General features: G+C 38.3%; 1 protein-coding gene across 1 annotated transcript in view; it reads right to left on the bottom strand.

Moving 5' to 3' along the window:
* Window positions 1–25,732, bottom strand: part of pex7 (peroxisomal biogenesis factor 7) — a 206,850-nt gene that overhangs the window by 121,858 nt on the left and 59,260 nt on the right. Inside the window, exons 6-7 of the mRNA XM_039747436.1 lie at window positions 7,416–7,522; window positions 3,144–3,257 (exon numbers count right to left, since the gene is read on the bottom strand). Of these exons, the coding sequence (XP_039603370.1) occupies window positions 3,144–3,257; window positions 7,416–7,522 (221 nt within the window). The remainder of the gene's footprint in view (window positions 1–3,143; window positions 3,258–7,415; window positions 7,523–25,732) is intronic.

Below are 25,732 nucleotides of genomic sequence, written 5' to 3'. Positions count from 1 at the left end.
TTAATGTTGCTGACCAATCAATTTTGATTTAAAAAGGTTGTTTAACAACAAAGCAATACAAACATTGTAAAATTCCTGAATTGGTAATGTCTCTACTTAACTACAGGTAGGTAGGTGAAGAGAGTCTACCAACTAGTGTAAAACTAAACATACTAATGTGTTTTTGTATGTATTTTTTATTTATTAATTTATCTTTTTTTAATGTACATTCACAGTTCAAAATACCTGATATGGTGAAAATAATCTGGTGGCAGAAGTATGTTTTATAGTATTTGTCCCCCTCTTTTCAATGTCTCTCTCTCTCTCAAAACAGACAGTTGAAATATCATACTCTTTTTGTTTTTAACATCAGCCATATCATTCATATTGCATACCAGGGATTTTTCCAGCCTTACATTCAAACCTGCTGGGATAGGCTCCAGGATTCCAGCGATCATGCTCTGAATAAGTGGGTTTAGAAAATGTATATATTGTTCCTAATCTCAGATGCAGTCTCTGTTATTTTGTGGTTGTCCATACTCATATTACTTACTCTTACTCTGCTCATTAAGGATTTACTGTTCTTATGCATGACCTATTCAAGTCTCACTGCCTCTAACCTTCTTTCCCTCCATACACCTATGTGGGGTCTGCACACTGATTTAAGCCTAAGAGCCTGGTTTTTCCTAAGATCCCATGATTTTCATGATCACACCTGTCAGAACACAGTTTAATCTATTTTCTGATTTTTTATATCTTTTCAGGTCTGCAGGTTGCAAATTTCTGTCTATAATTTTTATGTGTCTGGGATGGAATCAAGAGATCAATATGGCAGGTAGAAAAATAACAAAGCCCAGTATGGGAGATTTCTGAATGCAATATCGAAGGCTTTAATTTTAAGCATATTGTCTTGGAGCAGGATATGCTGTATTCTGTAGATATTTAGAGTAAAAAACCCTCAAACCTTAAAATTCACCTAAATTTCATCACAAATTGGCCCATTCTGGGCAAGAAAAGGAAAAGATGAAAATTGCCAACAGTCAACACAAGTTTGTTCAGCACAAATGACAGAGAAAATATCTGAAAAATTGTATAAAATTATTCATTTTCAGCATCTGGTTTTGATTATGCTTGTTTTTATCAGACAAAAACAAAACCAGAGAGTAAATCATGTAGTGTAGTATGCTTCCACTAACGTTAAACTCATATTATATCCAAACCCGTGATGTATACAGTTCTGTCTGATTGAGACACAAAACTAAACTCCATAGTAGCTCTTTAACCATACCATAATTACTAAAACTAAAACTGAAACTAATAGATATAAAAATAAAACAAATGTCTTTGTGAAATATTACAAAAAGCAATTTTCGGTGGGGCTTTTTTACCAGAATATTCACAGATGTACAGTAAACTTTTTTTGTTTGACTTAATACTCTGTAATCAGAGACTTCACAGTATTTAGGTCACTGAACCATTAGGATCTACTGATTAAAATAAAATATAGTTCTGTGAAAATGTACATTTTTTCAAGTCTTCAGCCAAATTGTAAGATTAAATAAAACATGTCTGAGTAATGAAATAAAACTTTCTTGTTTATGTCATTTATTGAATGGACAAAGCTAACCAACACCAACTACCACTGTGTGAAAAAAAATTGCTCCCTTAAACTTAGCAATTGGATATGTCACCATTGACTGCCATGGCTGAATATTGATACTGTGAACTGCACTAGACTTATAAAGCACAATTGCTGTATAACCTAAGATGTGATTCATATTCCATTTCAGGCTTTTTGGTTATATTTACTGCCAAGTAGGCTGACCAAATTTTCATGGTTCCAAAACTTGATACAACTCATTAAGAGTGCTAGACGCAAATTAAATTGAAGACAGGTTTGGGGGTTACTCCTTGGGGTTTTGTGTGCCTTGTAGAAATAAAGAGCTAAATTGAAGATCCGTACACCTTGATAAAATACACATAATGTATATTTCTGTGTGCGAGTCCCTCTACATTTCAGCATATTCTAAAAGAACAGGACAAATGGGATATTGTTGTGTCAAATTCTGGGACATGATGATTAAAATGGGACATGATCCATAAAAATTGTCTGTCCCGGAAAAAAATGGATATCTGGTCAGCCTACCTCTATGTAAATACCCACCCCTACACACCTTTTTTTGTCCTGTTGTACTTGTGCCATTTTTTGTAGTCAACCAGATTTTTGTTACTGCTCTAACTTCTTCTTTACATGTAGCTAGACACTGGATAACTCAGTGCAACATTTTAAAAACAACTACATGTTTTTATTTTCAAAATTGTGTTACACTTTCAATTTACAGTATATAATGCCCAATGAGACACTCCAGCCTTTAAGACTGGCCCTTTCTAAATATTCCTATAATACCTTCAATTACATTTTATAATTCAATGCAGGCTAGTTACCTCCTTTGGTTCGGTGGCCTTGAACATAAAAGAGAAAAGACAGAGGAAACATTCAGTCCATTAAATCTGTTGGATTAGCTAGCAGCAAAGATGTTCAGATATCTCATCTGCATAATTTAGACATTGATTTTTCACTGGTTTAGGTGTTGACATGGTTCACTATTTTACAGAAAAAATGTTCGATCGATTTTCTCGATGTCTCAGAGAATTCTGAGAACCTGGCTTAGGTAGCAGTGCACCCTTTCTGCTCCCTAGTTAATAGAATGTTCATCCATCTATTCATCTGTTTCTGAAATTAATTATCACTATTCTAAGCCAGTGACAGTGAAAGCTCATCCTTTTGCAATCAGCAAATACATGAACCGACCTTGGACAAGGCACCAATACACTGCTGAGCATGTCCACCCACAAATTTATACTGACTTAGATCTGGCAAATGTATAGTCACCAACAGACTTAATACTTCTTTTGAATTTCTATATGTAAATTAAGTGCAAGGTATTTTCTAGTTTACTTTATTCAAACCAACCATCTGCAAACACAATGAAAATCCTGATTAATCAAATCCACAATTGTTATTTATAAATAATAATATTTATTATTTATACTAGGGTTTAGACTTGAGGAAAATTTCATAAATTGATAAATAAATACAGTCTGAGCTTTCATCAGGAAAATAGTTAATAGGTGCAACTTTTGTATTCTATAATATATCTTACCTTCACTCTTCTGATGGCATATGAATGTCCTTTCAGATCAGCAACAGGTTCCTGGATGTTTCTCAAGTCCCAGACTCGCAAGTTGCAATCTACTGCTCCAGTGACAACGATATTCTTTAAGCGACAAAGAAAATAATTAACTTCAGTTTTAAATAATACAAATATTAGTTTTGATTTTTTTTAAAGCAACTTTAAAAATCAATATACAAATATGTTCATATAAAGAAAAAGCATGTTTAAGTATGTTAATGAATCTACATAACAACATTAGCCTTTAAACTAAAGCTTTAAAACACCTATTCACTACTAATTTTAAAACTGAAATTCTCACTAGGCCTACCTATTTGGGGAAAATATCTAATTGTGTTTTTCTGACAGATACTGTGATTGCAATTTGATTTACAATATAATTTTTTAAAGCCAAGCTTTAGTTCAAAATTTACTTTGTAATAGATTTAAAACATAATGAATCATTAAAATGTAAGATACAATCAAAATGTTAACTGCTTTAAATTCTAACGTAAGGATATAGTTTTTGTTACTTTTTAATTGGCTTTGAACATGGAACAATCAAACATAGAACAATTATAAAAGCTGCGACTTGTGGCTCAAGAGCAGCATCTAAATATTGCACAATCTGTAATAAATAGAACATTTTTTACTGATATCCCGCTTTTAGGCTATATATCGACAAACCACAGAATAATTTTCAAAAAGGTGATCACTAAATATAATAATAGAAATAGAAAATAAATGTTACACAAAATGTCTAGATATTGCACACTCAAATGAAAAAAATATTTGCTGATGACCAGTATTTAAATGTTGAACTTTTTTTCCACAAATGCTGCCACTATAGGATACAGTGCAGTACAACTAAAATCTTAAAATTACTCCAAACAACAGAGGCCTTACATAATACTTGCTTCCCTGACATATTTACTTCTTCTCAACACTCATTGTGGTCTTGACAGATTTGTTGTCAAGGACACCAGAATGTCAGCCTTTGATGGTTTCAGACATGAATGCTGACATGTGGCTCCATTACGAAGGTAATGCTGAGTTACTGTCCGTGCCAATTAAACAGTCTCGGTATATGATATACGATCATACTAGCTAGAAGAGCACCTGGCAATCAAAAATCACCTATTTGGTTCGTTGTGAATCAACAATAATGTGTACACTGCGTACATTTTATACAAAAGAGTATTTTCCTCAATAAAAAATATTAATGGATGGCACGGCCCACTTGTGGATCAGGAGCATAGCAGTGGGGCAGTACAAAAAATGTTTTGAATGGATCTAGCTGTACGTTGTATTAATGAAAAAAACAAGCTAATCATTCAAAATTCCGAAAAGGCCGACCGTGAAAGTGAAGTGTAAAAAGAAACCCGCAAAATACAGCAGCTTTGCATAGTGCGTCAGGAGTAACACTAAGCCAAAATAAACAACCGTTCTTTTACAACCAGCTTTTGCCTTTGAATAAGATCTTTTCTAAACAAATACTAAATACATTCGTATAGAAACATTTGATCTGAAAGCCGTATTGGTTAGGCAAGCTGCATAAAGTTTATCAAAAATCAGGGGTTCTCAAACTCGGTCCAGGAGGCCACCAGTGGCTGCAGGCTTTTGCTCCAACCAGCTTCAGTTTTTAATTGGACTCCTGGGCTAATTAAGTGAACTGTTGTTTCCCAGATTCCCTGTTTTGGGAACAATATACAAATTAGAAAACTAAGTTTGGTAACAAAAAAAAACAAAAAAAGTATTGAAATGTACTAAAAAAGAAAGTTATATGTATTTTTTTTCTTTTTAACAGTACAGTAGAGTCTCGCTTATCCTACCTTCGCTTATCCAACATTCCGTATTATCCGACGTCCCAACGCAAAAAAAAACAAAAAAAAATATGCATCAATCGGCAACAAGAACTGCAAGTTGAGAGCGTGAACGTAGTCTATTCTTTGTTGCTCCCGACTCTGCAGCAGCTAATTACAGTGGAACCTCGGTTTGCGAGCATAATTCATTCTGGAAATGTGCTTGCAGTCCAAAGCGCTCGTACAGTATATCAATGCAAATTTCCCCATAAGAAATAATGGAAACTCAGATGATTCATTCCACAACCCAAAACTTTTCATATAAAAATGATTAATACAAAATCTAAAGTAAGAATACATAAAGCAAATTAACCTGCACTTTACCTTTGAAAAGAATCATGGATGGTGTGAATGAATTTCTAAACTCTTGTGGGATTCCACAAGCAATTGCAGTCTCCCAGCGCTGTAGCGGTTCGACATAAAAGCCAGTCTGAAAAGATCACGGACATGCTATAAGCGCCTGCCATTGATGGGTGATACAAGTAACATTATAAATGTGCAGGGCTCAATATTACTTTCCTCCCCGACCCTGCCTGACTGCTGTGTCTGTGTATAGGAGAGTGGCAGATCCCGCTACAATAGATAACTACGCTGTTGCTGTTTCAAGCTTAATAAAGCTGGTGTTGCTAAAAGTACTGAGATTCAGCTACGAGTTTTTGGGTGCAAGACGGGGACTCGCACGTCACAGCACAAACACACACACGCAGTCACAATGCTGTAGTAAACAGTATACGATCATACGGATGTTGACTATATTAGTCACAGAGTTAAGGCTAGAAACTGCAATTAATTACATTGAGCAACAAGAAGAAGCTACAGGAATCGACATAATGATGCTGCAAAGATGGCGAGACTTCACAGCGAAGAAACAACACTCGTCAGGACAGCAGACTACGATCAAAAATGTCTTTAAATCATCACAGGACTGAACATTTTAAGTACAGAACATACTGTATTTAACGTCAGACAATTCTGTAACTGTAAGTTCATTTTTTCAGTTAATTTATTCTGTTGTTTTGTTGTAAAACATGATTATTAGGTTCGTAATGTGTAAAATTATAACACAGTTTGACGTTTAATAGGCTTTTTCTTAACACCTGCCATTATCCAACATTTTCGCTTATCCGGCGTTTGGCCGGCCCGTTTATGTCGGATAAGCGAGACTCTACTGTATTTTCATCTTGCTTGTCATTCTACTTTTCTAGGTGTTCTAATTGTTTAATTAATTCGTTATTTACTACTTTGTGGGGCTGACGCTAAAGTAGTTGCAGCCTTTCACGATTGAGTGTTGTTTGCTTGGGTTTCTGCTCTGCTTGTTTTTAATTGTCATTATTAAGATTCAATGAAGGGAGCAAACTGCACAGAGAAAGGGTGAAATATTAAAAGAGAGTTAAGCATTTAAATCCATAGCAAAAACAGAAATATTTCTAAATATTTCTAAAATCATGCTGCTGTGCTTTTCTGAATGTAGAATAAAAGATAAATAATACCAGCTAATTAAATGAGATCAGTGTTATCAGGTGTTGTCACTGATTAGGAATTTGGTTGGAACAAAAACCGGTAGCCACAGGGGTCCCCCAGGACCGAGTTTGAGAACCTTTGTCCTAAATCATTGCCTTTGAGATTTGCTAATCGTATTGTTTCAAATACAGGTTCCATTCATTATCCAACCTGCTATATCCTAACTACAGGGTCACGGGGGTCTGCTGGACCCAATCCCAGCCAACACAGGGCACAAGGCAGGAAACAAACCCCGGGAAGGGCGCCAGCCCACCGCAGGGTAAAATACAGATTTCAATTTGAAATCAATTAATCATTCAACCCTAATTGTCACCTTTAATTAGCTGGGCTCTTTTCTGCTTTATGCTTATGCAATCCGTGTTCTTTTTTAGTTTTACTAAAACAGCATTCAAACGTTTGAAAAACCCAGAAATATTAATGTTTTTGGTGTTATTTGATCTTTTTTTTTTTAATTCAAGGTACCAATAAACTGTTTGAAAAAAATAGCCAAGACAATGTTAATGTTTCAAGTGACTATTTACTGTGTGAAATTACTGATTTATATTTTATTTGTTACACTGAATTCCTACATTGCTTTATTAAAGCAACTGTATGGAACATGTACACAAAAATAGAGTTATGTGGGTATTTTAGTTTTTTACTGAAGTAATTACAGAACTGACAGTCTCATCTCAAAACTTAATGGGATACTTGCCTATCAATTTTAAGTGACATGAAACCAATTGAATCTAAACATTTTCTATGATAAAATGTCACTTCTTGACAATATGTTCAAATGATTTCATACAGTAACTATGTAAACCTAAAGCTGTTTGAAAGTTTATTATTTAATGCACTGTTTCATATATAATATCTAGGAGAGTAAGTTTTTATTTAGTACCTGATCATATTTGCACCAGTCACAAGTTAGGATCTCAGCACAATGTGCTGGAATAACGAGCGTTGCACTTCCTGTCTTCATGTCCCAAATTCTTAATGTGTTATCCCCTATAAAAAAAAGTAACACTGAATGTTTTTGTCGTAGGACACTTTATTTATGTAGTACTAAATGTATTCATTTTAGTTTTACTACATTGTATTTTCTTACATTTATAAAAAATAAAACACCTAATAATTAACCACAAGTTAGGTAAAGCACCTATTTATTTTACCAACCTTGAGATTCACAATCACAATAACTGAATCAACATTATTTTAAGAAACTAGATTAATTAACTAATATATTCAGGTTTCCGCATTGGAATACTGTTTTTATTTTTCACAAGTTTGTGCGTGTTCCTCTTGCAGACTTGCTGAATTATGCAATAATTGAAATAAGTGAGTAGAAAAAAGTCACCATGGACCCCACATATCCAGGCAAAAGCCTGTTTCAAAAACTCCCTTCTGGTAAAGAACATGTTTGTCACCATTACATTTCACGGCACCTGAACATTTTTTTTACTGAACAAGTAACTAGCAACAAATACCCAGAAATTACTTATGTCTTAACCTAACTTGCTGTGTAGAGTTGTTGCTGCTATTGTTAATGTTGTGTGTCTATGTATAAAGGTCACTGTTTACTAACTATAGTGTGGTCTAGATCTAATTATAAAATCTTCATTATGCTATAACTTATTAAGTTTATTACATAGAAAATTACCTGAAAAATCCCGGACCATCAAAAAGTGTGCGAATTGACAACATGAAGAATCGTGATTGAGCCGAACTAGAATCGTCCCCGCATAAATCAAAGTCATCCAGATGATCTGCTTCTGCATAATTAGATCTGGACCACCCTGTAGTAAGTTTCTACATCTGTACGTTTGCACATTTGTTGGTCTGTATTTTAATGCACTTTTGCCAATCTGTCACATTAAACTATTGTATACTAAAGATATATTTGGTAAATAAAGTAATTCTGATTCTGACAAAAAAGAGAAAGAGTACAAAATATTACCAGACTGCATGATTCTAACTACTCCCAGCCAAGCAATCCTGAACATTACAAATGTTGAAAAGTGCAAGATACACCACACATTTTAACTCTAGTATTAGATGTGTTACAGACACTGTCAGACATGATAGCAACTTTTTAACAGCAGTTTGATAAGGGTTTGTTTTCAAATGAAGCATCATCACCATCACATCCTGCTCCGTAAGAGTTAGTTTGCACAGTATTCTAGTCTTATAAGTGTTTCAATGCTACTATATTTTAATGATTCTAGGCTAGAATGGTGAATACAACATTGTGCCCTGCCTGAGTTTCCTCTGCAGAAAGCAATTTCTCCAATATAAACTTGTATTATATAAGACAAATACTGGGCACATTCAGAATGTATATAGATGTATATGTAGAAAGATATCAAGGATAGTCATCTATACTAATAAAAGGCAAAGCCCTCACTGACTCACTCACTCACTCACTCATCACTAATTCTCCAACTTCCTGTGTAGGTAGAAGACTGAATTTTGGCAGGCTCATTCCTTACAGCTTTCTTACAAAAGTTAAGCAGGTTTCATTTCGAAATTCTACGCGTGACGGTCATAACAGTCAACAACGTCCGCCATGTTGAACTTTCTTATTCATGGCCCCATCTTCACGAAATTTGGTAGGCGGCTTCCCTGCGCTAACTGAAACCGATGTACGTACTTATTTCATTGGTATGAAGCCACTGTCGGCTGCCATATTGAAGTTTCCAATGTCACTAATTCTCCAACTTCCCATGTAGGTAGAAGGCTGAAATTTGGCAGGCTCATTCCTTACAGCTTACTTACAAAAGTTAAGCAGGTTTCATTCCGAAATTCTACGCGTAACGGTCAACAACGTCCGCCATGTTGAACTTTCTTATTCATGGCCCCATCTTCACGAAATTTGGTAGGTGGCTTCCCTGCGCTGACCGAAACCAATGTACGTACTTATTTCAGTGGTATGAAGCCACTGTCGGCCGCCATATTGAAGTTTCCAATGTCACTAATTCTCCAACTTCCCATGTAGGTAGAAGGCTGAAATTTGGCAGGCTCATTCCTTACAGCTTACTTACAAAAGTTAAGCAGGTTTCATTCCGAAATTCTATGCGTAACGGTCAACAACGTCCACCATGTTGAACTTTCTTATTTATGGCCCCAACTTTACGAAATTTGGTAGGCGGCTCCCTGCGCTAACCGAAACCAATGTACATACTTATTTCGGTGGTATGATGCCACTGTCAGCCGCCATATTGAAATTTCCAACGTCACTAATTCTCCAACTTCCCGTGTAGGTAGAAGGCTGAAATTTGGTACTTATTTCGGTGGTTTGATGCCACTGTCGGCCGCCATATTGAACTTTTCAACAGTTTTTGTTACTTATGGGCCCATCTTCAAGAAATTTGGTATGAAGGTTCCCAACGCTAACTGAAATCTACTTACATACATATATACGTCCATAGCCTGCAGCTCGGTCAACGTGTGAGGCGGCGTTGGGTCCCCCATCCCAACGCCTCCCATGTTGTTGGCTGCCTGCCTATATAAGACCGTCCGTTGCTCCAGTCTCAACATTCCCTTCCTTGCTTCGCCACGGGATTCACGTCTCCCTGCTGATAACTACAGCCTTTTTATTTAATCCACGGCTTCTCCGCTGTTTTATTGTTCATTTATTACGATTATAGTTATTGTGTAGGTATTTTAGACTTACTTTACATTGTTCAGGTACCCATTTCCTTTATCATTCCAACCGTACCCCCATTAACATGTCTATCGAGTCGATCACCATCGATTAGAGAACTGTCACTTACCGAGTGGTTTCCATGCCCGGAGATGGCACCTACCTTTTCCATTCTCTTTGTTACATATTGCACGGCCATATCAGGCTCACTGTTGATATCCGGAGGAACATTGTGTCTTATGTATTGAATGACTGGGACAGGTTCAAGGTGTGGACTGATGACGGTACAGGAGATAATTATTCTACACAGGAGCACTAGAAGAGTGAAATGCTTAAGCCCTTCACCTATGCATCTGCATGTCAGTTGTCGCTTTCAAGTGTACCGAAATGGCCAAATATTTTACACCTTTCGACAACCGCCAATGCCTCTTAAACATCTTAGATTGACAGGTGACGATTTCAGTAGTGGACACTTTGATGTTTATGAATGTTTAAACTCTCAAAAGCTGGATGTGAAGTTATCGATGAAACTGTTTGTATACTTACAACGCTTGACAGATGCCGAATGTCTCTTCAACACAAGTCCTACAAATACTGTCGTAATTGAAACAAACCATGAAACTCCAACTGATTATGACAGCAGCAATCCAAGCTGTGAGATTTGAAACAAGATTACTGTTCACATGGTCAACTGTACGTTGTATGCTCAAGAGTAAGCTCAGTGCACAGCTTGGTCATATTACAACCGGAGGGCCGAACTCACAATGTAGTATACAAACAATTAATTATTGGTACAAATAATTATTGGTATATTTTCCCTCAGTTTAAAAAGGTTTAATTTTCTTCTTAATAAAAATTTTAAGGCAGTACTTCGCTGCTGCAAAGCGCGGGTATTTTGCTAGTTTTTAATATAGGGACAGTAAAGTGTCTTAGTGGTTAGCACTAGTGGCTTACAGCTCCCGAGACTTGGATTTGCATTCCAACCAGCATACTGTCAGTGTGTTTACAAGTTCTCCTTATGTCTGAAAATCTTTCCTCCCACATCTCAATAATATACAGTACATGTCAGAATGTATGTAAATTGGCTGTGTATGGGCTTGTGTGTGTGTGCCCTACCATAGCTTAGCAGTCCATTCAAGATTTGTTCCTGCCTTACACGTGATGGGTCTTGGACAGGCTATATGACTTACACATATACATACTGTCACACTTGGGTCACAGATTTGCACAGAAACATAGAAGGTTGTAGAGACAGGAATTTTATTCAAACACTGCAAACAAACATGTCTCTTTTTCAAAAGTTTAAACGTGCTCCTTGACAAGATGGAGATGACAGTTCCGTCTCACAATTAAAAGAATGCAAACATATATTCCTCTTCAAAGGAATGTGCGTCAGGAGCAGGTAAGGACAGAGAGAGAGAAAAGCAAACAATCAATCAAAACCTGACAGGTGCTGTTCGGACTTTTAAGGGCTCATTTATACTTCACGCGACGCGACGCATGCTGCAGCGGACGCTCCTGCTACGCAAGCGTTGTAGTGTTTATACTTGCGCGCGTTCTTTACGTAAATCTGGAGGAATCCACCAGGTGGCAGTGCAAGATATTATCGTGGTGAGAACATGTTCGGCTTCTCTGTGTTGTGAATTGCCTAGAACACCTATTAAATTCCGATAACACCTTACTGCAATATCTCTGAAAAGGATGTTTATTGATTAAATCCATAAATCCAGGGATGTATGTGTCCATTCCAGGAAGCATTGGGCACGAGTGAGAAACAGTCCCTTGACGAGGCCTCAGCTCATCGCAAGGTGAATACAAGCACACACATACACTAGCGTCATTTTAGCGGCACCAAATCCCCAAATCTGCATATCTTTGAAAGGAAACCGGAGCACAGTGTGGAATACCAGCAACATAACTCCCTGCGAGACAGCAGTGCTATCGCTCCGCCACCGTGACACCCCCATGTGTGTAATTATTCCCCCATGTGTGTATTTATTAACAATATTCATTATTTAAACGAAATTATATGTAAAATGTAACATACACATTTTAATGCATTTCATCATGAAAGTGATATCAAGTATAAATCTAAAGATTCTAAACGTGCAGAGAGTTGGAATATCATACATTTAATTTGTTCTGTTTGGCAATCTATTGCTGCTTTCCGCTGCTGAAGCAAAATGCCGACATACAGATGCATTCGTGGTGCTTTTATATTCAAGCGTCGCATATTCCCGATCGTAATGACACGATACATTTTAAAAGTCTCACATACCATCTTTTGTACCATCTATTTTTTATTGTTTTACTTTACCTGCTGTCAGGTCCAAGAAGCCCGTAGCGATTAAAAACTGGGATGACGTTTGCGACCGTCTGCTTTAATGATAAAGTAAACTATGAGGTTAAAGTGGAAATTTCGAGATTAAAGCCGAAATTTCCACTTTAATCACAAAGTACACGTTTTCACCGTGTCCTTTATTTTTTTCTCAGTGGCTCAAATATAACGCTATACATTATGTTGCTGTTGTTAAGTTGCAAAAATTAAAAAGTAAAAAAGACATATATAAATGACATGATACATTTTAAAAGTCTCACATACCATCTTTTGGCTATTTTTTTTTTTTTTTTGCAACACATCGGGAACATAATGTATAGCGCACATCGATCCCCGAAGGATCTCAATAGAGGCTTGCTGTCACATGTAGATAGTAAACAGAGACTCTGACGTCACTTTCCGACTTTCAGCACACTGCGCCCCCCGACTTTTTGTTGGTACTGCAACTCGCGCATGCGTTGCGTTAATTTCTGAGGACCTGCTCAAAGGACGCGTGAAATGAACACTGGGAACGCGTGGCAGCCATGATGCGGGCGCGTACGCGTTCTGAGCGTGAAGTATAAATGAGCCCTTAGTCTGCGAAGTACTGCGCAACAGTAAGCCGAGCAAGCAAGGGAGCAATGTGAAGGTAGTCTTTCAGCCGTTTTTTTTAACCTGTTGCTATTTGAAGAGCCCCCCAGCTCACACAAAACCCCCCAATCCCCAGCTTTACTCACTTCTTCGTGAATCAAACGACATTTCAAACCAGGCTAAAACAAGCATGGCAGGACATCAGCAATAATATGTTCAGAGCCGGGTTGATGCCTTACTGTAAAACTGTAAGGTTGCAAACCCAAAACCATCTCATGAGATGAGAGTTTGTTTCTTTCTGACAGTATAACCACTGAAGTGGAGCATGATCTGTCACTAATATGAAATTTCGTCCCTTCCACAGCACATTTTATTGCCAAGCATTCTTTTTCAATAGTCGAATAATTATGCTCCCTAGGAAGCAATTTCCTACTCAAAAATGTGATAGGGTGCTCTTCCCCATCAAAAACCTGGGACAGGACGGCGCCTACACCAAATGCACTTGTGTCTGTCTGTAGAACAAAATCCTTGGAGAAGTTGGGATTCTGCAGAACTGGATAAGAAGACAAAGCAGTTTTCAAATCACAAAAGGCATGTTCACAAATGTCTGTCCATACAACAGGGCATTTTTTTCTGCCTCTAGTAAGATCTGAAAGAGAAGCAGCCCTATTTGCAAAATCAGGGATGAATCTTCTGTAATAACCTGCAAGCCCCAGAAAGGTATATACTTGTTTCTGCGTTTCTGAGCGTGGATAAGCAAGCATCTCTTCTACTTTTCTGAATTTAAGTCGGAGTAAACCCCCAGCCCATGGAGTAGCCCAGATAATGAGTCTCAGACATACCCAATTTATAGTTCTTGGGGTTAGCTGTCAAACCAGCCTGTCTTAGGCTCTCAAGGACAGCCTGGAGATGTTCCAAATGTGTTTGGCAATAATTACTGAAAATCACAACATCATCGAGATACGCCCTGGAATACTTGGAATAAGGACACAAGATCTGGTCCATCATACGCTGGAAAGTTAGAGGCACACCATGAAGGCCAAATGGGAGACTAGTAAATTCATAAAGTCCGTCAGAGTGTCGCAAATGCTGTTTTTTCGCAACTGTCAGCCTCAAGAGGCAACTGCCAGTAACCTTTCGTGAGATCTAGTGTGGAGATATAGGATGCCTGACACAGTTTTTCCAACAGTTAATCAACATGGGGCATTGGATAAGCATCAAATTTTGAGACTTTATTCAAGCGCCTAAAATCGATACTGAAGCGAACCGGGCCATCTTGTATTGGGACTAATACGACCGGACTACACCAGTCACTTTTACTTTCACAAATTACACCCATTGCCAGCATCTTTCTGACTTCCTCGCACACAATATTCCGTCATGCTTCTGGAATCCGATATGGGTGCATCTGCACCCTAACACCGGGTTCAGTAGTGATTTTATGTTCTGCAAAGGTAACAACTCTGTCTTTTGCGAGTCTGTCAAATCGTCACCAATGGCAACATCGGTCTGAGAGACAGCAGCCAAAGAAGTGCACCCAGCCCCCCCAACCGTGGGTCATGCCATTACTTCAAGAGATTAATATGTAAAATCTGGAATGGTTTGCACCGGCCCGGTATTTTAACCTTATAATTTAATGGTCCCATACGTTCCTCAATAATGGCAGGGCCCTGCCATTTTGCTAGGAATTTATGCAGATCTGTTGGAATCAGTACCAGAACACGATTGCCAGGTTTGAATTCATGGAGCTTACAGCGTCTATCATAAAGACATTTCTGAGTTTCTTGCTCACGTCGCTGATGCTCTACAGCAATAGAATAAAGTTTAGAAATTCTTTCTTGCAACGAAATTAGCCAATCTGCAAAGCTCGGTCCGCGAGCTGTTGTCCCAAATCCTGTCCATTCCTCTCATACAACATCCAAGACGCCTCGCGGACACCTGCCAAACAACAACTCAAATGAACTCAAGGCAGTGGACGCCTGTGGCGATTCCCGCACCGCAAACATTAGAAAAGGCAGGACAGAGTCCCAAGACATCGGGTCATCATGAGCGACTTGCCTGATCATCTGTTTTAAAAGTTTTGTTAAATCATTCAGTCAAACCATTCATCTGTGGATGGTAAACTGTGGTACAAAATTTCTTAATAGTAAAGCTGTCACACAATTGTTTCATCACACGAAAAGTAAAAGGTGTGCCCTGATCAGTTAAAATTTCTCTAGGGATGCCAATACGCGTAAAAATCCCACACAAAGCTTTGGCTACAGTGGAGGAATTGGCTTTTTTCAAAGCAGCCACTTCCGGATATCACGTTGCATAGTCAACCAACACAAGCATATATTGATACCCACTTTTAGTCTTAGGTAGAGGACGTACTATATCTAATCCCACCCGTTGGAAAGGGATTTCCAAAATAGGCATAGGAGAAAGGGGAGCCCAAGCAGGTTTATAAGCAGAGACGATTTGACAATCAGGACAAGAAGTACAGAACCGCTCCACATCTTTCCCCATATTCAGCCAATAAAATTGTTTTGATAAACGTTCTCTAGTCTTATCAGTCCCCAGGTGCTCACCCAAGATGTGAGAGTGAGCTAATTGCAAAAGAATGTCCCCATGTACTTCAGGTACAACTAACTGTTCAATAAATCCCCAGACTAAATAATCTGATATCACTCTAAAAAGGCAACTATCTTTCTCAAGAAAGTGCAGGGTTTTAAAGCCCCCGGGTGCACGCTCTTGGTAATAAGAGTCACTAGCAGAGCGAGCCTGTTTAAATGCATATTCTAATGAGCTATCAGCATGCTGCAAACACACAAAATCAGTCTGCTCGCCAATGCTGGGTTCTTGTTCGGAGGAATTCGCAAGTTGGGAAGTTGTAGATGGGCCAGCCAAATTGGGGGTGGGGGTGGAATTGGTTTAGTGTCACCCTCGGACTCACTGGAAAGATCGGGTTCAATATCTAGTCTGGGCTTGAGAATTTCCCCAACAGCCACTTCAGGTTCAATATTTAAACGGGGCTCAAGATCTTCCCCAACAGCCAGTTCATTCTCTTCCTCCACGCTAAGCTTGACACGGGGCTCACTGACTGGCGTCTGTCATTCAGTCATGAGTCTGGGAAAAAGGACATTCCTCCTCCTGATCAGTAAGGGCCAGGGACAGGAGACCGAAACGGCAGACCAAACTTTAAAATGTCGACCCTTATATGTTAACGGAAGAAGCAATGTTTGATAGTCTTTAACATCTCTATGTACACAACGTATGTTTACAGATTCAGTGTTACACAGATACATGTCGTCAAGACAGTCCCATCTGACAATACAAAGGTCACTTCCTGAGTCCAATAATGCCGAGATCTCGCAGCCCCCCAGCTTCACATTTTCAGGGTTAACAGCACGTAGAAGTTCAAAGCGACAAGCATTCCCTGGGAGATCTCTCTGAGGCTGCGGAACAGCATAAGGAGCAGCAGATCCACCACTTTTTCTCCAAGCGGTTTGAGAACCCTCCAAACGTCTGGCTATGATCGTCAACGATTCAACATCATGATGAAAGAATTCATCTCGGAGAACTGCAGGTATCCCTGCCAGCAGTATATTCATGACAACCTTTTCCATAACTCACTCCATCTCGTTTCCCTCAAACCAGCAGTGAATTTTATGAATCAAATCTCGAATTTGCGCACGAATGGGTCCGTCCATGTTCAGTTTCCAATCATGAAGCGCAAAACCTTTAGACAAAAAGCTCTTAGTCTTTCGTAAAACAACCTGCCGCTTCAAGAAATCATAATTGCAGAGTTTATCGCGAGGCAGATTCCGTAAAACAAATAAGGCATCCCCAGACAAAAAAGGGGTGATGATGACAGCCCAGTTTCGTTTGTCCGATCCCAGTAAAGTCGACACATGTTCAAAAGCCAAAAGAAACATCTCTGGGTCATCGGAAGGCCTCATCTTTGTCAGCACATCCTTGGAATTAGCAGGTAGACCAGGAACTGGATCATCTTCCAGGTCAGGAGGAAGCGGGACATTTTGAGTGATCTGAAACAATTCCTTGGCCTTCATCTGTGCAACCACCCCACTTCTGGTACCACTTGTCACTCTTGGGTCACAGATTTGCACAGAAACAAAGAAGGTTGTAGAGACAGGAACTTTATTCAAACACTGCAAAAAAACATGTCTCTTTTTCAAAAGTTTAAGCGTGCTCCTTGACAAGACGGAGATGACAGTTCCATCTCACAATTAAAAGAATGCAAACATATCTTCCTCTTCAAAGGAATGCGCATCAGGAGCAGGGAAGAACAGAGAGACAGAGAATTAGAGAGAGAGAAAAGCAATCAATCAAAAACTGACAGGTGCTGTTCGGACTTTTAAGTCTGTGAAGTACCACGGGGATCGCGTGATAGATCAGCTGCAAGTAAGGGAGCAATGTGAAGGTAGTCTTTCAGCCGTCTTTTTTAACCTGTAGGGGTGCAAACAGCCCCCAGCTCACAATACACATAGATATATTTCCATAGACACACACACTAGTCCAATGGTATAAGAAAGACTCCGAGGACAAATGTTTAGCCTTATTAGACACATTTTCCATTTTGGCATCTGTGCCTCTCACTGTGAATTACACTAACAATATGTGTATGGAGCTCCTGCATTACAGTGACAATCTTCCAGGGGAACCTGAAGATTGGACCATGTTCCAAAGCTTGACATGGCTGGTGAAGTCAACAAGCTTTTGGAGATCCAAAGCTTAATGGAATGGAATGTATAACTGTATTTAGCATCAAAAATATGGGAACACTCTGGTCTCTTTAACTACAAGATATGAAAATGTAGTTAGCAACTTCAGTTTGCACCAACAAAAATATAATGCCATGGTTGTCCTTAAACCTAAAATAATAACCTGCAATTGCTAAGCACTATGAGTAGTGAGAAAGGCGCTATATAAATGCAAATTATTATTATTATTTAGGGAGGCTTTTTCTAGAGCAGTCAAGCAGAAACCGAGGTGGCTGATGGTTTATTCAACAAGCAGTTTACTGATGACTCTGAAAAATGTTTGCTTTATTTTAAGACTATTAAGATAACTAAAATTAATCAAGTTTTGTATGTACCTTGAAAGTGTAACACCAAATAAAAATGTAAAACTTAAGAAGGCAAATTACCCAAGCTTGGAGTAAAGGAGAAGTATTACGTTTTCTTCAGACTCCTTTAGCATTGTTTGGTCATGTTAATATCCAACAGGAGTAATAAAAACTTAGTAATCAGCTGTGAGCCTGCAAACAGCAATGAATTGTTTAGGTGCATTTGTGTACCATTGTCAATTATTAACAACACTTTCAAAATTAAAAGTTCAAATATAGATATGGAGCAAGTGGTAAATAGGGCACTTTTTTGTATATTACAATATTAGTAATTTTGCTTGTGGTATAGGTTTTGCATTTTAAATTATTTAAAGACAAATGCCTCAGCCAAACTTATTATGCAACAAAGGTGTTCATGAGATAAGGTTGATTTACATACAGTATGATATTATCCGCATATTTTCACCACAATGCTGGAGACTAATCCAGCAGCATGGCATGCAAGGGAGGAAACAATAATGGGTATGTCATACATTAGTCACAAAGCAAATTCAGATACTTGCTGAGATTGAGCTAATATAGTATGTAGTCACCAACTAAACTGACTGCAGCCTTTGTGAAATTTGAGGAAGTCAGAACAATAGAGAAAACTAAGAAGGCCCACCTCCAGTCATTCTGATGGAAGTCTAACTTTGTTAATCAACAGCAGTAATGTTCTCCACAAAAGGGAAACATTCTTTCAAAGTTTATTATCTTCTAGACTGTTTACATGCAGAGTAAAAAAAATAAATGTATAGTATAAGACAGCCAATGACAATTTCGGGCAATGAGGCCCCCATATGCAGCAATTTCATACTGAATGTGCATAATTTTTACTTCTGCAACATTTGGGAAATAACAACACTAACATCCATCCATCCATCCATTATCCAACCCGCTACTGGGTTACAGGGGTCTGCTGGAGCCAATCCCAGCCAACACAGGGCACTAGCCCACTACAGGGCATGCACACACACACCAAGCACACACTTACTACTGATGATCTAAATGGCTACTCAAACTTAATATATCTAAAAGAACCTTTAGACAGTAGCATATCTATTTCCTTGTGAGGATCATTAACCAGAATTAGAATAGCAGATTTACCTGCAAGTTACTTATGATACCATACATTCTCAGGTCTCAAAGCCTTTAAATATTTTAAATACTATTCAATATATAAAAAAGTTCATTTTTTCTAGAAAAATACATTATTCAGACTTCCACATAGCAAGAGAATAAATAATCACAAAATCCCAGAAAAATGCCACAGGAGAAGTGAGCATATCGTGGCACAGTAGTAAGTATTACCGTTTCACAGCTCTGTCAGAATAAGTTTGAATTACAACCTAGTGACTGTCTGGTGGTGCGGCTCTTACACATTCTGTGTCACTGTGCCTTTTCTCCAGATTCATCAACTTTGCACCCACTTGTCAAAGATGTGTTTTAGGGTTACCCTGAATCAGTTAATTGGTCTAATGTATATATAAACGTGCCTTGCGAAAAGTTCTTGCCCTGACCAGGGTTTGTTCCTGACTGCTGTCTATACTGTTTGAATATGCTTTGTCTCCTAATATGCTTGACCAGAAAGAAAAAAAAATGTCAAACATATAAGTACATTACTAATCAATAATAAACAAACAAACAATTGTTTCAATCGTTTTTAAAAAAACATATAAACATTTTATACATTCAATTTCAGTATGTTTTACCAAAACAAAATTTTAAAAATGGCACTATTTAATCTCAACATTATATCATGAAAAGTTAGATCTTCACATCAACATAAAAGTATTCTAGAATTCAACATAGTATTGTGGTTGAGGTCTGGGCATACAGACCTCCACTTGCCTTATCTTAATGACCATGAGCACCACAGAATCACAGTCTGCAGGTATTTGTTTTCCTTTCAGTTTAATTGTACCCTAGTCTTTTCTGAAATATATGTATTATGGTTTAGTTAAATTATTAAGGTTAATAAATGTAATTGTAAAAAAATCATATACAGGTAGTCCCCAGGTTATGGACATCCGACCTACGACTTATGAACAGGGCCGCAGCTGCAACGCATGCACCTCAGTAACTGCCGCTCCGTCATCTTCAGCCAGGGGACGCTGCAAGCGGTGGCTGGACGGAGGCTGGAGGGAGGTCGATTTTGCTGTTCGTGCAGTGTAGTGTCCCTCAGGTGGCTCCCGGCAGCAAGAGGTTTCACTGCCCGCCCACCACACACAGCTGCCCTGTTCGTTCTCGGTGGACGCTGGTAATGCTGCAAGCGGTGACCCAGTTGTGGCTGAACGGAGGCCACTAAGGGTGAATGGGGCGGCAGGAGACAGCATTGTAGTGTGCCTCGGATGGCTGCCTGTTGAATGGGGGCAGTGGTGGGCAATTCGCTACCCGCCTTTGGCCGCACCGTGTTTGTTCTCAGTGGGCAGACGCTGCAGGCAGCATACTGTAGTGGAGGTGAGTGTGAGGTGGGCAGGTGATAAACTGCCCCTTGCCGCCCCCATTCATTCTCAATCATAGACATATATAGATAGATGACACATTCACTGTGTTGCCCAGTCGACACGATACGTCAGTGCATCCACCACATTTCGAGTGGCAAAAGTGCCATTTAAACTAATACAGGTAGACATTGAAACCGGGTTTTCTGATGAAAAAACGATAACACTTAAAACAGTATTGTTTATATACAACAGATTTTGGCGAATCGTTTAAATGCAATTATTTATATCAATTTATACACTAATAGAATAGCAATTATTAAATAATAACAATAATAATTATTATTAAATAATTCCTCCCATACAAGTAACATTTCTCGGACTGCCTTCTTCAATCTCCGAAACATTTCTAGACTTTGTCCTGTTCTTACACAACACAGCACTGAAGTACTAGTTAATGCCCTAGTCACCTCACTGTAATGCTATTCTATCTGGCATCCCACAAAAACATATCCATCACTTATAACTTCTTTAAAACTCTGCTGCCAGGATAATAACCTGTTCTAAATCCACTGAACATATTAAACCTATTCTCTCTCAACTTTACTGGCTTCCTGTTCACTACTGAATACAATACAAAATACCGCTCTTAACATTTAAAGCTCTTCACAGTCTTGCTCCCCGCTACCTCACTGATCTCCTACAGACTTACACTCCCTCTCGCTCACTCAGATCCTGTAATTTGAAAATATTCAGTCTGGCAATATGGTGCAGCCTTAGTTTGTGGAAGACAGACAGAACTAAAGACATGAGCATAAAATGATGGCTGTTAATTTCAAACTGTGTTTCCTCAATGTGCTCCTTGACAAAAAATACATAATTTGAACCAATCTCAGCCCGAACTGATTGATCAAAGATACACTGACAGCTTGCCCTAATGTCGACTGTCGGATAACACGCTCAGCTACTTTGACCACCTTGACTGTACCCTCAGAAGTAATCATCAAACCTCCTTCGTTTTTTAATCTGAACAAGAGGTAGCTTTGATCATATGATGCCGGTACAGCATCTGTTACCAAACTAGCACAGCACACATCACAGGACAGCTTTCTCAAAATCCCATCTAAGGGCTACCTCCCACTGCTTCCTAAGGTGGATTTCTTTGGGAAACCTTCAAAGTTTGAGAAATGTTAACAGCTAACAACAATCTACATAGTGACTAAATATGTTTAACCAAAACGTTGTTTGGAGGCTAACTTGAGCACATAAATGCATAGCTTTGCTATCTTAGCCTGGCGTAGCTAAGGTTAAGATTATAAAATGGGATTTTGTAATGGCCAAATATAACCAAAACAATTGTTCAACTTTACCTATGAAATATAATCCCCCGTGATCTGGTTTGGAGCATAGAGCGGTTTGTACAATCCCATACAGCACATGCGTGAGGCATCTTTATCCATTACTTCACTCCACAGCAGTGCCACTCATAATATGGCAGCGACGTTGACGTACGAAGCTACTGGTCATGCGACGTCTAGTAATTCTATGTCTATGTTCTCAATAGCAAGCCTGCTTGTACTGTTACGCACATAGCAGGAAGTTGTCTCTCGTCAGTACATCAGACGTGTTGACGACGGGTGCCTTCCTGCTGCGATAGCGTGTACAGTGCTGTGCAGAAGCGTTCATCTTAACCTTTTGTTTTCACCCTTCAAGAATGTCTCTGAAACACAAATCTGATGCAAGTGCTGGTGATATAGTAAAGAAGAGAAAAAACATCACCATGGAAAATAAAGTAGAAATAATAAAAAGGTCAGAGAGAGATGAAACTCCATCATTCATTGGCAGAACACTTGGTTACAGTCGGTCAAAAATAGCATTTATTAAAATAATGTACCTGTTCCGACTTACATACAAATTCAACTTAAGTACAAACCTACAGTCCCTATCTTGTACGCAACCTGGGGACTGCTTGTATATAGTATTTTACCTGCATGTTATAGTCACCTTTTTGTGTTACAGTTTGACTTAATCATATTATTAATATCTATTTGTTAATGAGTTTAGAATTAACATTCTAAATGGAGTAACACTAAAATAAAGACTGAATACTGAAGCAATCTTTACAAATTTTGAAGTGATGTTTATTAAGCATTCTACTTTATTACAGCTTGGACATGCTTTACAAACAACACAAAGATGCATTTGGCATTTACTTCAAACACAAATCTCTTGTTTGATAGATCTAGTGCCATAAGACCACTGACATTAAAATAAATGAAACTTGAAACATAATGAACTTTTTGACATGCTGTCAACCTGATTTTTAACTGTGCATTCATGTGTACAATGCTTCTGACCCACCTATAATTATACACAAATACTAGACAGAATTCAAAGCAAGTGGATCATTACTGCTCTCTTGACAAAACGTTTTTATTATTTATGACATTTCTTTAATCACATTTTCCGCTTGATTGCTCTTTCTTTTTAAACCAGATATTTATCAGCCTTTTGGCTAACACGTCAGGTCTCATATTAGTTTCTGCACATCTTATCTGAGGATAAACTCCTGCTGACATCACACAACGGAGTGTTGCAACTTTTCCTGACCATTAGCAGCCAAGGGCTCTTTCAATAGCTTTCCATGATGACAGATAACAGAGATAGCACTAGCCGAGGAAAACAGGTCCAACAAATACATAATTTGAAATTAAGTTGTTTAACGTCAGACCCTGTGTGAGCAGCAGATAAGCAAACAAGAGCAGTTTACCATTCTGTAGCTCTTCATTGTTCTGCGAGATGGAAATGTGATTACTATGTACATATTTTCTGTATAAACATCCATTCTCAGAGTTCTGGTCTGATGTACCTGTTAGTTATCACGTATTTAGAAATAAGGTAGAAAATAGAAACTGATGCATATCGTTTAAAGTAACCTTAAAAGTCAATCTGGGACCTTGTAAAATGAACACAAAGAATACCCCCATCGTTTTGGCTAATATGACTTTGAATATGCTGCAATTAATGTATTGAACCAGAAAGTAAGGTTGCATTAAAAATGCACTAATACATAATCTAAAAGTGATGTCTACTTAAATGTAACACACTTTTAAGAACCTTAACCATGTTTACTTTGTATTTTAACAATTTTTACAATTAAAATAAATTTACTATTGTTAAATAATCTTTCATTAAGAGTTTAAACTTATTAATATTACCACTTATGTGATTAATGTAAATTTACCTTGGGTCATTTAATTGCCTTGCAGAAATTCCAGGCTTAATACACTTATTTTCAGAAAAGTTGTTTATTTACATAGTCATGCAACAGCAGTATCTAAACTACATGTCATATTGTTTGACATTCAGTAACAGAACAGCTAAAATAAAGCGTGCTACCTTAGCCTGGTAGCATTTCAAGGGTAATGGTGACAAAGTCTGCTAAGACTGTGCAATAACGTGCTGAAATACAAAGGCAGTGTATCTACAAAACAGTACCACATAAAAAACAAGTGTGCCATTTGCAATGCTGGACTCCAGCCTCCTATAACATTGGCAGCATTAGCAAGGAAAAACTATAATGACTGACACTCATAGGAAATCTCATACTGAGCATGTACAAGTATACAATTTGACATGTTCTAATTGAAACAGTTAAAAGAAAAGGGGTGCCGTATTCCATCTAGAGGCACTGTCACCAGTTGAATAAAAAAACAGTTTATCAAGAAGTAGCAGGAGCTAGAAAATAAATAAAAAAACAACCAGTTATCACCTGTACGTTTCCACTTGCTATTGACTTTTACACTGTGCTAACAACCAAGAGATATATCACAAAAATATCACAAAAACATGAAACATGATGACTGACTATCATGAGATAAAGGTCTGTAGGGGCGAATGTTTTAAAATAAAAATAATTAAATAAATAAATAAAAATAAAAACAATGCAACTTAGGCCCTGTGGGTGCATGAACGGCTAAGGAGCAGGGCAGACAAGAGGTGTTTGGTGTGGAGGCGCAGTGATTGTTTAATTGGTCAGCTGTTTCACATTGGCACTGTGCTGACTGCAATTAGGATGCCACGCCAACAGGTGGATAAAAGAGTCTGAGCAGGACAGAGAGAAAGAGAACGGAATAGAAACAAATCGAAGAAAGTGAAGGTGATTGCTGAGTTGGATAGAAGGTAAATGAAGGAGGACAAGTTGGACGGCTTGTCCTGCTGAACAGTTTATAGGGAATAATGCGGAGGGTTGATGATGCTCCAGGAGGTGGTGTTGCTCTCTGCACTTTCAGAGCTGAAAAGGCAGAGCTGTTGTGAGTAAGAGATGAGGTGGATAAGTCTATGATGTCATGGATAATGGACTATCTGTCCAGCAGACCACACTTTGTGAAGCTCAAGAACTGTGTCTCTGATGTGGATGTAAACAACTCTGGAGCACCACCAGGGACAGGCCCCTCTCCTTTTCTGTTCCTCCTGTACACCACAAACTATAAATATAATGCCAGGTCATGTCGCTTGCAGAAATTCTCAGATGATGCTGCACTAACAGGATGCAAAGGGTTTCTTGGGGTTGGGATGTGAGATAAGAAGTTTTTGATTTTTTGGTGCAAACTTAACATCAGCTAAACCAAGGAATTGCTTATTGAGTTTCTCCACACCAGGGACTCTATGTCCAGTCAATGCTATTAATATTTGGGGGACCACATCAGTAACAAGCTGGACTGGTCTGGTAACACAAAGGAACTATATAAGAAAGGGCAAAGTAGATTAACATGAGTAGTGACATCCTTTAGTAGAGAAAGAAAAAAGTGAGACAAAAAATGATGGCCATTATGAACAATGCCGCATATGCTCTCTGTGACACACTATCATTAGGGGCTTTTAGTCAATGGATTATGCAACAGAAATGTGTTGACATACTACCGGGGTTCCCTCATCTGAACACCAATAATGACTTTACAATGTCTCACTGTTACTGATCTCATATCATCAGCAAAGTCAGGTATTTTTTTCTTATGTTTTGTAATTCTGCTCTGTATTTCAGGTAAAATGTTGTAGTTTCTTATAATATTCGTGAACTTCTGCAAAGGCTAAATATCCCCTTGGGACCAAAAAA

The sequence above is a fragment of the Polypterus senegalus genome, chromosome 3, assembly GCF_016835505.1.
Source record: "Polypterus senegalus isolate Bchr_013 chromosome 3, ASM1683550v1, whole genome shotgun sequence".
In the NCBI taxonomy this organism is placed as follows: domain Eukaryota; kingdom Metazoa; phylum Chordata; class Cladistia; order Polypteriformes; family Polypteridae; genus Polypterus; species Polypterus senegalus.
The sequence above is the reverse complement of the archived record's forward strand: the minus strand, read 5'-3'. Positions and strand labels throughout refer to the sequence as shown.